Here is an 11,521-nt window from a genome sequence, read left to right on the forward strand (position 1 = left end):
TATGTGGATATGTAATCTAATCGGAATGAGTTTGTTTGGTGCGAGAAATTATTTGATGGACTCTTTCCACCACATCATCCATGGTCTCTTTTTAATTACATGACATCTCAATAATTTTTTCATATCATTGACACATAATTTTCGTAATTATTTTACCCCGAATCCAAAACAATAAACCTTAAACCCCAAACTCAAACCCTAAATCTCGAACTTTAAACCCTAAACTTGAACTTGAACCTCAAACATGTTCAGGGTTCAAGATTCTCGATTTGAGGTTTAGGGTTTCAAGTTCAAGATTTAGATCTAGTGTTTGGTGTTCAAGGTTTATGGTTTCAAGTTCAGGATTCGGGTTCAAGGTTTGTTGTTCATGGTTTGGAGTTTAGGGTTCTATATTCGGAGTTCGAAGTTTAGGATTATATGGTTCATGGTAAAAAAAATTTATCAAAATTATGTATCAATAATATGGAAAAAATTATTGAAATGTCATTATATAATTGAGAAGATATAATAAATGATGTGATGGGAAGAATCCATAAAATAATTCCTGAGTTGTTGCAAACCGAAAGGTTCCGAAGAGATACAAAACATACACCTTTAGAAGTACCAACTACAATGCTACCAACACACAACCGCACACCTTAAACGAACCAAAGATGCCTAGACACCATGACACACCAGCCATTATAAAAAATTGCAGCATGGACAACATTTTAAGTTCATCAGCTTCCTCCATCATTGGCACCAGCAATGACTACAACCCCCACCCGATGAAACAAATACAACATCGCCGATTTCCAACTTCCTGCAATTGATCTCTTTAGGAGACTCCAACAAATAGGCATAACTGAGTCCGGTTCAATCAACCAGACTGGCATTCTTCCACCGTTTCGTCGAAACAAAATGCTCAATGCAGTCTTCATGGCCAAGATTGTTGTGACTACATCCGATGCAGATAGAGGCCTCGAAAAGCAATAAGACATGAAAGAGTGAAAATCAATTGGTCTCTCCCAATGCAGCCCCACCATCAGATGAAAAACAACGACGATAATGACGAAAAAGGGGATCAGATCGATTTGGCATGGGACAAACTCCTCATCTGGTCCAATAGCAATCAAATTTGACTTCTGAGAATATATGTTGAGACCAAAAAGACCTCGAAGCATCTTAGGATGAATTTCATATTGATCAGCGAGTCTTTGTCCACTTGAAGGAAATAACAAAGACAACACAACAAGGGACATAAACATTTACCCCACAACAGTGAAAATTCTTCTTCTACCATATCCCTGCCTTTCGTTGAATTTCCATCAATTTTCCCAAGATCAAGTTTTGATCTAAATTCGTATTAATAATAAAAAAAAATATTTAATTTTAAATATGAAAAATACAGTATATGTTAAAGTTCTTCGTGCGATACTACGACGGAGTCTCCCTTCCATGATGATGCACTATATATACTGCACTTTAATGGAATTTTCTCGCACTTTCTTCTCTCTAGTGGTTTCCTCCTAAGTTCTATCCCTCTTCGCCGATTATTCATACTGAATTTCAGCTCTTTAAAACCGTGTTGATGATGGCTATTTTCAGTCATCAACATCATTTCTCAATCGGCTTTTTAGTTCAGAACTTGAGCTACTACAAGCCTACAACACTTATAAATTAATATCCCAAGGCACCCAGAAGAAGGACTGATCACCCAGAAATGGCGAAGAAGCATTTGAAAGTGAGGATCGAAGCCAAACGACTGAAAGCCGAGATGGGAAAGGTACGGGAAGACCAATTATGCTTAAGAGAGGAGCAGACAAAACTAATAACAAGGTTTGGAGAGATTGAGAGGCAATGCAATGAACTGCAGCAAGAAGCTGAAATGATAGCCAAGCAATCAGCCATGACTGGAATCAAGCTGAGTCTGATGTTGGGAATTCTGAAAGCTCGTGAGGGTGGAGATTTGGTTCAAGCCGCTGATCTCACTCGCTTCCTTGGGTAATTTGTTTCTGCAATTAAAAACTTTCTTATCATCTTATAAAAGTAGTTATGATGATTTGATTACTTAAGATGCATGGGTTTATTTTAACTATGATTCTGCATTTAATTTGCAGTGAAATTGTTTCCGTGGAAAAAGCAAAAGCAATCTTAGCTGACGCACAAAGATGAAGAAGATACATAGAAAGCAATTGCAACGGAGATCGTTGGAGCAGAATTTTGGTGATTTTTTTTATGGAATCTAATGCATGCTGCAGTACTGTTGTGGTGCTTACCCAGAAGTTTGAAGGGTGCTTTGTTTTTTACGTGTAAACTATGTCGTTTGAATATTTATTTTGATGTTATATAAAATATAATAATAAATTTAATCCTTTTCTTTTATACATTTATTCAATTTAATCTTTACTCTTTTAAATACCCTTCAACATTTCAATGCTAATTAAATTTTATTTTATTTTACATTTCACCTCAACAAATAATTTAAAATTTTCAAAAAAAATTAAAGGTTCAAAAAGATCATAAATAAAAATATAATTCCAAAAATTATTAAAAAACTCTTTAAAGTAAAAATAAAAATTATTTTTTAAAAAATACAATTAAATTAAATTTATTCTTTTATTCAGCGTTAAGAGAGATGATTGTTCTGGATGATCACTCTTTTAGAAGGAAAAAGAAGTATGTATATTTGGATGTAATTAACTCTCTCAATTATAAAAAGAAAAATATTTGCATTTTTGAAGGTTTTTTTTAAATTTTTCATAATCTTTTAAAATTTTTAAAATTATTTTTATTTTTTATTTTATAGAAAATTTGAAATTATTTTATAATCTTTTAAATTGTATTTGAAATTTTTATTTTTTTCTCAATTTTGAAGAGCCATTTTCATAATTTTGGAATTATAACTTTTATTTATGAACTTTTTTAATTTTTTATAATTTAGAAATTATTTGCTAGCATAATATATATAAGATAAAATAATACCAAGTCAAGGGTCAATTTGCTCTTAAATAAAAGAGTAGAAGTCAAATTAAAATAAATGTATAAAAGTCAAGGGTCAAATTTCATATTATACCTTATATTTATATAACAATAATATAACACAATTTTAAAGAAGGGACTACTATACTTCTTTATTTAACATATAATAATTAATTTACTCAATTTTCAATAAAAACCAAAATACAGTTTAAGATATAATACAGAGACTTCTATTACTTCACATTCACTTCTAGTTATTTTTAGGGTTCATATATAAGTTTTAGACCCTGTTTTGATGTAAATTCATATTGATAATAAAAAATTATTTGAATATAAATATAAAAATAGATTTTTAAATAGATTTCGATTGAGTCTTAACTCGATTGATATAAATATTATTTTAATACAATAAGACGTATCGTTGTAATAAATCTTAATTTAATAAAATTTCTAAATTTGGAAAATAGAAGGATGAAATTTCTTTAAACAAAATTACAAAGAGTAGAAAGCATATTCTAAAGTTTTTAAATATTATAAAAAGCGTACGTATCACTTTCAGGAAGAAGATGCAGATATCGCGTGATTACTGTCGAAGGAGCGCGCGATACCTAAAGGCACAGTCTCTACTCCAAGACGACGCTGACAACTATATATACTCTGATTGTAAGTTTCTGTCGTCCTTCTGTTCAATCATTTCCATCTAAGTTCGCTGTTGTTCCTAGGAGCTTACCGAATTTTTCAGCTATTTTAAACCATGTCTGGGCACAGTTTCAGTCATCAACATCATATCTCAATCGGTTTACTTCAGAACTTGATCAGCTACTACAAGCCTACAACACTTATAAACATCCATGGCACCCAGCAGGACTGATAACCCAGACATGGCGAAGAAGCATTTGAAAGTGCGGACCAAAGCCAAACGACTGAAAACCGAGATGGGAAAGGTAAGGGAAGATCAACTATGCTTAATAGAGGAGCAGTCAAAATTAGTGACAAGGTTCGGAGAGATTGAGAGGCAATGCAATGAGCTGAAACAAGAAGCTCAAATGATGGCCAAGCAATCAGCCATGACTCGACTCAAGCTGGAACTCATGTTGGGAATCTTGAAAGCTCGTGAGGGAGGAGATTTGGTTCAAGCTGCTAACCTGACTCGTTTCCTTCGGTAATTTGATCCTGCAATTCAAACTTTCTTATCATCTTATAAAAATACTTATTATCATTTGATTAATTAAGATGCATGCCTTGACTTGTGTATTTAATTTGCAGAGAAATTGTTGCCATGGAGAAAGCAAATGCAATCTTGGCTCAAGTCAAAGATGAAGAAGATGAACCATAGACAACACCCCAATCACAAGGGAGCCAAAAATAAAATTGAATGTACACACTGCATGTATAAATCGCATTTTTATTGATATGTCTTAGTGGCTAATATAAATAATTATAATAAAATTTTGAGTATTACTACGTAGTTGTCACTTTCAATAATATTTCAAACATGTACGTGATTTATAAATTAAATATTGTTCTATTAATTGTGTTTATTTTTTATACAATATTTAAAATTATTTATAACTATTTTCTAACCTTTAAATAAGAGGATGATACACTTTAACACACTCGAACTCACATTTTCTTACACTGATAATAATATCGATACCATTAAGCTACATCAGATTGTGTTGCGAAAACTTGAGAAAAGAGCCGTTCAAAGGAGGCAAAATGAGGGAGATGAAAATTCATATTACATAAAAGCTTGAGAGAGCTTCCTTGTTGGTAACCAAGTTGTCTTAACCTGCTGAGATTAATCTAGGTTAAAATAGTTATTAGTCCCTATATTTATTCAGAATTTAAAATTTAATCTATGTACTTTAAAAATTAAAATTTCAATCCTTTATCTTTTCAATTTAAAATTTTAATTCAATAATTATCATTATTTGTAATTTCTATTAAAATTCATTAACTAAACATGTTTGTAATTAGGTAATCTATTTAACATACTTAATTAATAAATTTTAATAAAAAATACTAACAATTTCTAACTTAACTATCGGATTGAAAATTTCTAACTTACAAAAATAAAACGATTTAATTTTTAACTTTTTTTTAAACAACGTGTTCATTGGAGGGTGTAGTCGGAGCCTAGACAATGAAAGAAAGCCGTAGGTTTTGGCAGTGGCGAATCTAGGGGGGCTGGCAGGGGCCCCGGCCCCCCTAAAATGTAAAATTTCTATTTAGGCCCTTGAGATTTTTTAAATATTTTAAATTAGTAAAGGTAAAATTACACTTTGGTCCCCTAAAATTATAAAAATTTAATTTAATCCTTTAAAAATTATAAAGATATAGGGTATAAAAAATTAAAATTTCATCCGACCCCCCTAAAAAATTGTTTTGGCTTCGCCCCTGGGTTTTGGTGTTATACCCACAGCATTGTCTACCACTTTATTTACGTATTTCAAGCTTGTACCTGCGGGTTTAAGCTTCAAGTCGTGTTATTTATTAGTTGGATGTAGCTGTTGAGTTGACATTAGATTTTATAATAGTTGATGTGTTCCTATATATTTAATTTTTTGTAATTATTATTTATTTGACTGAATGCATTAGAAAAGAAGTTGTGTATGACCCCGTAAGTATACACTAAATTAATTGATTGAATACTGATTAATTGAACTTATTTAGCTTTACCAATTTTTACAATCTATATATGTTGAATATTTGTTATGTAAATGCATATATATATATATATATATATATATATATATGGTAATAAAAATTTTGTTATTTGAGATAAAAAAATGAAAAGAGTAAAAAAAAAAAACAGATGTCACTTGATAGACACCCTCCACCCCTCCAACCCGATTCAAACCCATATTTTGGCATATACTAGGCACCACCAATTATAGCCTATTAAAAATTATTTTTTTTAAACCCTGTTATAGCCTCATGATGGAAGGATGATTGTGAAAGGAAAAAAGCGGTGGTGGCACTGCCTATGGTAATTATTGCAAACTTGTTATTTTGATAAATAATCTTATGTGTATATCATTTGAGATAATAATTTAATCCTTGAATTTAATATATTTTGTAATTTAATTTTTGTATTTTTTTATCCACATTAATCTCTGAATTAACTATTTTTAACACTATTTTCTAAAATGCATATGATAGAATCTAAATAATTCAAAATATATATGATAAAAATTATAAAAATATAGAAATTTGTAAAAGAAATATTAAAATTACTGAAAGATGAGGTTAATAATCAACCTAGACAAACATATGTCACAATATGTTTGAATTTAGACATTCATTTATTTAGGGTCATTTTGAAAGTGATTTTTTAATAATTATATATTTTTATAATTTCAAAATAATTTTATATTTTATATTTTAAATAATATTTAAATCTTTTAATTTTTAAAAATAATTATTGCAGTGAGATTTGAGAAGATAGATTCTGTACTAAAATTATATATATATAATATCGATTTTATTGAAATAGATATAAAAATATTTTCGAAAAAAAATTCTTTGGAATTAAAATGAAAAAAAAGACAATTTATTTGATATATTAATTGTAAAATTTTAACTGTAAAATTAAAAGTATTTACACTATTAGATAATAAAATTAATATTTAAAATTTTCACTATAAATATATTAAATAATATAAATAATAATTGCATAAAATGATATATATATATATATATATAATAAATATCATTTTTATACACTCACACTTAAATTTTTTAACTTCACTCAATAATCACATATTACAAGTAGAGTCGGTGGGCCGCCCAGCCTATCTTCGATTAGACTTAAACAAGGATTCCTTGTCTTCTGGTCAACCCAGCCTAACTTGAACTTAAATCCAATAATTTTCTAAGATATTTTTATTTAAATTTAATTACAATATATATTGATATAAAATAAATTTATATTAATATTAATATTATACAATTTCATATTTTGTTATTTTATATTTATATATAAATATTTTTATTATTTTATAATTCTAAAAGTAATAATATAAATATATTATTAAACAATATATTTATTTGATTGTTTTAATATTAATATAAAATTAAATACTGTAATATTTTTTATTTTAATATAAATATTTTTAAATAGTAATATTCATCCTATTTTAATATTTTATTTTATTTTTAAAAATTATAAACATAAACATATAAAGATTTTAAGAGAACAACAGTACATTAACAAATAACACTTAAGAAAAGTAACATATATCATAATCTTCAACAACTAAACATATTGACGTAGTAACATTTATCTTTTATCCATCATTTTGAAACTACTTTTACATCAAGTATACCAAATGTAACATTAAGTTTATTTTACCATTAAAATTCACTTTAATAATTTAAAATTTTTCTTCAAACATAAAACTTAGAATATAAAATTTATTGAGTAATTATATTACCTTGTTTAGTTTATTTGGCTATTTGATTGACAGAACGAAATATTATTTGAAAAAAATTTAATTAAAGTTGAAATGATTTTAAATATTACCTATCTTTTTAAATTTCATATATCTCTTGAAATGTAATTAAAATTTTATTTGTTTTAAATAATTAATTATACATTTGATTTTTTTTAAATGATAAATATACTTATTCTTAATTCAAGCGTAAAATAAACCTATTAAAATGTAAAGTCTTGATGACGTTTCGTATAATTTATGTCCTTTTGGGGAAAAAAAGGTATTCTTTAATTTAATTAAGCTGGCTCCTTAATTTCATCTAGTTTAGAAATAGTTAATTGTCACAAATGATAGAAAAATAAAGTAAAAATAAAAAGTTGGGAGAATAAATTGCAATGGACCAAAATTATAAAACCAAAGGGTAAAATTATCATAAAATCAACATTACCTTAAGAATTTTACGATTACCTAAAATGATGCAATGAGATTAATTGTACCAAATTTTAAGACTATTGAAAATGTAAAATTATCTGCAAGGTCCCCCTAGACAGTCAAGATTCGCAGGAAATTAGAATTCCAAAGTGCTATTCTTTCTAGTTGAGAGGAATCGGATCAAGCAAAACCAACAACAGAAATTTTAACCACGAACAAGAGAGCGTTGATCTGAGACTGATCTCATTCACTCTCTCCACCGAAAGGACACAATCAGTCCATATTTCCCGAAAACAGCAACTGGAATTTGATGGAAATGGAAATTATGCAATTCTTTCAAAGGAGAAAAAAGGAATAGACACCAGAAATTCTTGCACGAGGGAACAACCAAAATATGTCCAATACTCATCATCTCCATAATTCAGATAATTTGGAGCTTAATTATTTTATTCATTCATGCACACACCTCCATCGTTGGTTCTCTTTTAACATCATAAATCAAACATTTTTCACAAGGTTAAACTACTAGGCTTCATAGAAAAAGTTTGTTCCAACAGACTACTTTATACTCATAAGTTGGCAGTGGAAGTACAAACCCGGTTGTAGAAGATAGGCACGTAGTTCTTCACAGATCACCCCTTTAGTTCACCCATATTAGCCTCATTCATTCATCTTAAGCACACATCGGAGGCAACCCCCTTCATGCATCAGATCAAATGCCTTGTTAATATCTCCAAGGGTCAAATTGTGGGTGATGTACTCATCTATTTTGATTTCCTGCAATGATAAGTAGAGTATAATAATATCCTGATCATTCTACAGGCTTAAATATAGATTCGCCTACAAACTACATTTACCTTCTTCATGTATTTTTCCACAAGCCAAGGCACTTGTGAACGACTCTTGAAACCACCAAAAGCTGTCCCTTTCCAAACACGGCCAGTCACCAATTGGAAAGGTCGTGTAGATATCTCCTGACCTGATGCGGCAACACCTATGATAACTGATGTTCCCCAGCCCTGAAAATTTCTCGGGCACTTTAGCAGTGGTCTTCCGGTTATGCAGTCATTAGTGCTCATCAAATTCAGGCACCACATACCTTGTGACAGCATTCCAAAGCAGCCCTCATGACAGAGACATTTCCGATACACTCGAAACTGTAATCAACACCACCATCTGTGAGATCAACAAGGACCTGCTGAATTGGTTTATCATAGTCCTTTGGATTCACAAACTCTGTAACTCCAAAATTCTTTGCTGCAAGTTGCATTTCACCAAAAAGAAAGAAAGAAAGAAATCAGAATATAGAAATAGAAATAATGAATGGTTTAGATTTATTACAAAAAATAAGAAAAGAAAAACAATATCCACCCATTTTCTTACAATTTATTTCATTATTCACATTACACATTGTTTATTGAATATTTCATATTAATATTTAACAAATTCTTCTTTGTAAGCATTATCATTTGTAAATTACTTGCCTACATCAAACTTTTTGCTATCAATATCAACGCCAATTATTCTTGAAGCACCAGCTGACTTTGCACCCTCTGCAACCTGTAACATTGCATTCCAGGATCACAAAAACAATTTAATATCAAACAAACAAGCACCACAAAGAGAATAACGATGAGAATAACAAATATTTTTAAAAGGCAGCTCAAAATGTGCATAGGACTTCATAATAAACAATATCAACAAATTTCTACGCAAGATGCATATTTGACACTTACAGCAAGACCAACAGTCCCAAGGCCAAAAATAGCAACAATGGCCCCTGGTTCAACTTTGGCTGTGTTCCAAACTGCTCCAAGTCCTATCCAACACCAAAGTACGTATGAAATGAAAGTTGTGTACAAAGGCATCACAAAATAAATAATATATATACAGTCAAATAAAAAAAAATCCAATTGCTATATGATTGTATATGCAATTACAGATTCATAAAATGAAGAGAAAGCTAAACAAGCACTTACCAGTTGGAACACCACAACCAAGAAGGCATACTTTGTCCAAAGGAGCCTGTGGATCAATCTTTGCAACACTAACATCATGCACAACCGTGTACTGGCTAAATGTTGAGGTGCCCATGAAGTGGTAGATAGGTTTCCCATTAATTGAGAAGCGGCTCTTGCGATCATTCATCATGACTCCAGCTCCAGTGGCTGTCCTAACTTTGCCACATAGGTTAGTCTTACCTGATTTGCAGAACTTGCATTCTCTGCACTCTGCCTGGTAACAAGGGATGACATGGTCACCTGGTTGAACTTCAGTTACACCTTCACCAACACTTTCTACAATTCTGCACTCAAAAATTCAAACATTTCTCACTCTTTACCGACCAAGAGGCTCATAAACTGTAAGAACTAAAAGGAAAAAACATACCCAGCAGCTTCATGTCCAAGAATGCACGGGAATAGACCCTCAGGATCCTTAAAAAGGTAAATCAAGCATGACATCATAATTAAACAGCTGATTAGAAAAATATCAAAGAAGAAAAGAAAAACTAGAACCAGATCAAACTAGGTGTTAGCACTGTCACTGCAAGAGGATACACAAAGAACATCAAATTATATTCTTATCAATAGCATCTCACTCCAATTTGAAACATTATACACATCTTTCCTATTTTAAATCAATAATACAAAATCAACAAAATACTCCCATTTAGCATGGAATTTCCACTTTTTATTCGTTCCTAGCAATCAAGTTTACATGGCATTTTTTGAACCAAAAAAAAAAAAAAATCATTATCCTACAGAAAAAGTAGTGTTCGTTAGGATGGAAAAGCAAATAACGCTAAAATAATCCCTTTTTTTTCATTCATCTTAAACAGCTCCTTGTTCAAGATAAGCAATTGGCACTGATATATTTTGCAAACCAAAAAAGGAAACATGTAGATATAGAAAATGGAAATGAAAAGAAAACGGGAAAACCTTTCCGCTCCAAGTGTAGGCATCAGTGTGGCAGAGAGCAGTGAAGAGAATCTTGATCCGAACCTCACCGGCTTGTGGCGGAGCCACCTGGACATCCTCAATGACCAGTGGCTTGTTCGGTTCATAAGCCACCGCCGCTTCACAATCACAACCACATTAGAATTAATAAGGTTTTAAAACAACTGGCAAACACATCAATAAATAAATAAAGAGAAATACCTTTGCAAGTTATGACTTGCCCTTGAGTCGCCATTGATGAAAATGAAGAGGATTTTAGAAGACAATAGAAATCTCAAATCAGAAGGATCAATTAATCAATTTATTTTGAGGTTGAGAGAAGGAGTGGACAAAACTATCTTAATTTTTCTGTTTTTTCGGATATGCGATAAATCAAATCGATTTGTACTGGAATCGCTGATGTTTGTTTCATAGTGGAATCTTATCCCTTACCAGGTTTTGGCATCCCAAAGTCCAAGTTCTTGTCATTAACAAAAAGAATAAAAATCAATTAAAATTTTTCATTAATGATTTTCGTTTTTTACTACATTTACAGTTAAAATTAATTCATGGTCACACGTAATAGCTTTTAGTTTAATATTATATTTTTATTTAAAATCATAAAAATTATTAAAAATTATAAAAATAATTTCATAAAAATCATTAAAATATTAAATCTTAAAAAATTATATAAACTTATAAAACTTATAAAATATTATTAAAAATTCATAAAAGTTTATAAAAATTATAATA

General features: G+C 30.1%; 3 protein-coding genes across 3 annotated transcripts; 2 read left to right on the forward strand and 1 right to left on the reverse strand.

Moving 5' to 3' along the window:
• The first annotated feature begins 1,482 nt into the window (after window positions 1-1,482).
• Window positions 1,483-2,377, forward strand: LOC128295591 (uncharacterized). The gene is made up of 2 exons (XM_053031276.1): window positions 1,483-1,983; window positions 2,100-2,377. The coding sequence occupies exons 1-2, from the start codon at window positions 1,703-1,705 to the stop codon at window positions 2,152-2,154; spliced, it is 336 nt and encodes a 111-aa protein (XP_052887236.1). The 5' UTR covers window positions 1,483-1,702; the 3' UTR covers window positions 2,155-2,377.
• A 1,255-nt stretch (window positions 2,378-3,632) lies between these two features.
• On the forward strand, window positions 3,633-4,479 carry LOC128295630 (uncharacterized). The gene is made up of 2 exons (XM_053031354.1): window positions 3,633-4,123; window positions 4,228-4,479. Exons 1-2 carry the CDS (start codon window positions 3,813-3,815, stop codon window positions 4,295-4,297), a joined length of 381 nt encoding a protein of 126 aa, XP_052887314.1. The 5' UTR covers window positions 3,633-3,812; the 3' UTR covers window positions 4,298-4,479.
• A 3,773-nt stretch (window positions 4,480-8,252) lies between these two features.
• On the reverse strand, window positions 8,253-11,276 carry LOC108456775 (alcohol dehydrogenase class-3). Its single transcript, XM_017755437.2, has 9 exons — window positions 10,991-11,276; window positions 10,772-10,908; window positions 10,221-10,267; window positions 9,812-10,137; window positions 9,569-9,651; window positions 9,317-9,392; window positions 8,932-9,089; window positions 8,690-8,851; window positions 8,253-8,609 (listed from the first exon to the last, which is right to left on the reverse strand). The coding sequence occupies exons 1-9, from the start codon at window positions 11,022-11,024 to the stop codon at window positions 8,493-8,495; spliced, it is 1,140 nt and encodes a 379-aa protein (XP_017610926.1). The 5' UTR covers window positions 11,025-11,276; the 3' UTR covers window positions 8,253-8,492.
• Between the last annotated feature and the right edge of the window lie 245 nt (window positions 11,277-11,521).

This window comes from Gossypium arboreum, chromosome 7 (genome assembly GCF_025698485.1).
Source record: "Gossypium arboreum isolate Shixiya-1 chromosome 7, ASM2569848v2, whole genome shotgun sequence".
NCBI classification, from domain to species: Eukaryota; Viridiplantae; Streptophyta; class Magnoliopsida; order Malvales; family Malvaceae; genus Gossypium; species Gossypium arboreum.

Excerpts from the sequence above, each read along its gene's own strand:
- LOC128295591 (XM_053031276.1), top strand. The coding sequence starts at position 1,703 with ATGGCGAAGAAGCATTTGAAAGTGAGGATCGAAGCCAAACGACTGAAA. Across the intron at positions 1,984-2,099 it reads GATCTCACTCGCTTCCTTGG|TGAAATTGTTTCCGTGGAAA; the intron begins GTAATTTGTTTC and ends TTTAATTTGCAG.
- LOC128295630 (XM_053031354.1), top strand. The coding sequence starts at position 3,813 with ATGGCACCCAGCAGGACTGATAACCCAGACATGGCGAAGAAGCATTTG. Across the intron at positions 4,124-4,227 it reads AACCTGACTCGTTTCCTTCG|AGAAATTGTTGCCATGGAGA; the intron begins GTAATTTGATCC and ends TTTAATTTGCAG.
- LOC108456775 (XM_017755437.2), bottom strand. The coding sequence starts at position 11,024 with ATGGCGACTCAAGGGCAAGTCATAACTTGCAAAG. Across the intron at positions 10,138-10,220 it reads CTTGGACATGAAGCTGCTGG|AATTGTAGAAAGTGTTGGTG; the intron begins GTATGTTTTTTC and ends TTTTGAGTGCAG. Across the intron at positions 9,090-9,316 it reads TAGCAAAAAGTTTGATGTAG|CAAAGAATTTTGGAGTTACA; the intron begins GCAAGTAATTTA and ends TGCAACTTGCAG.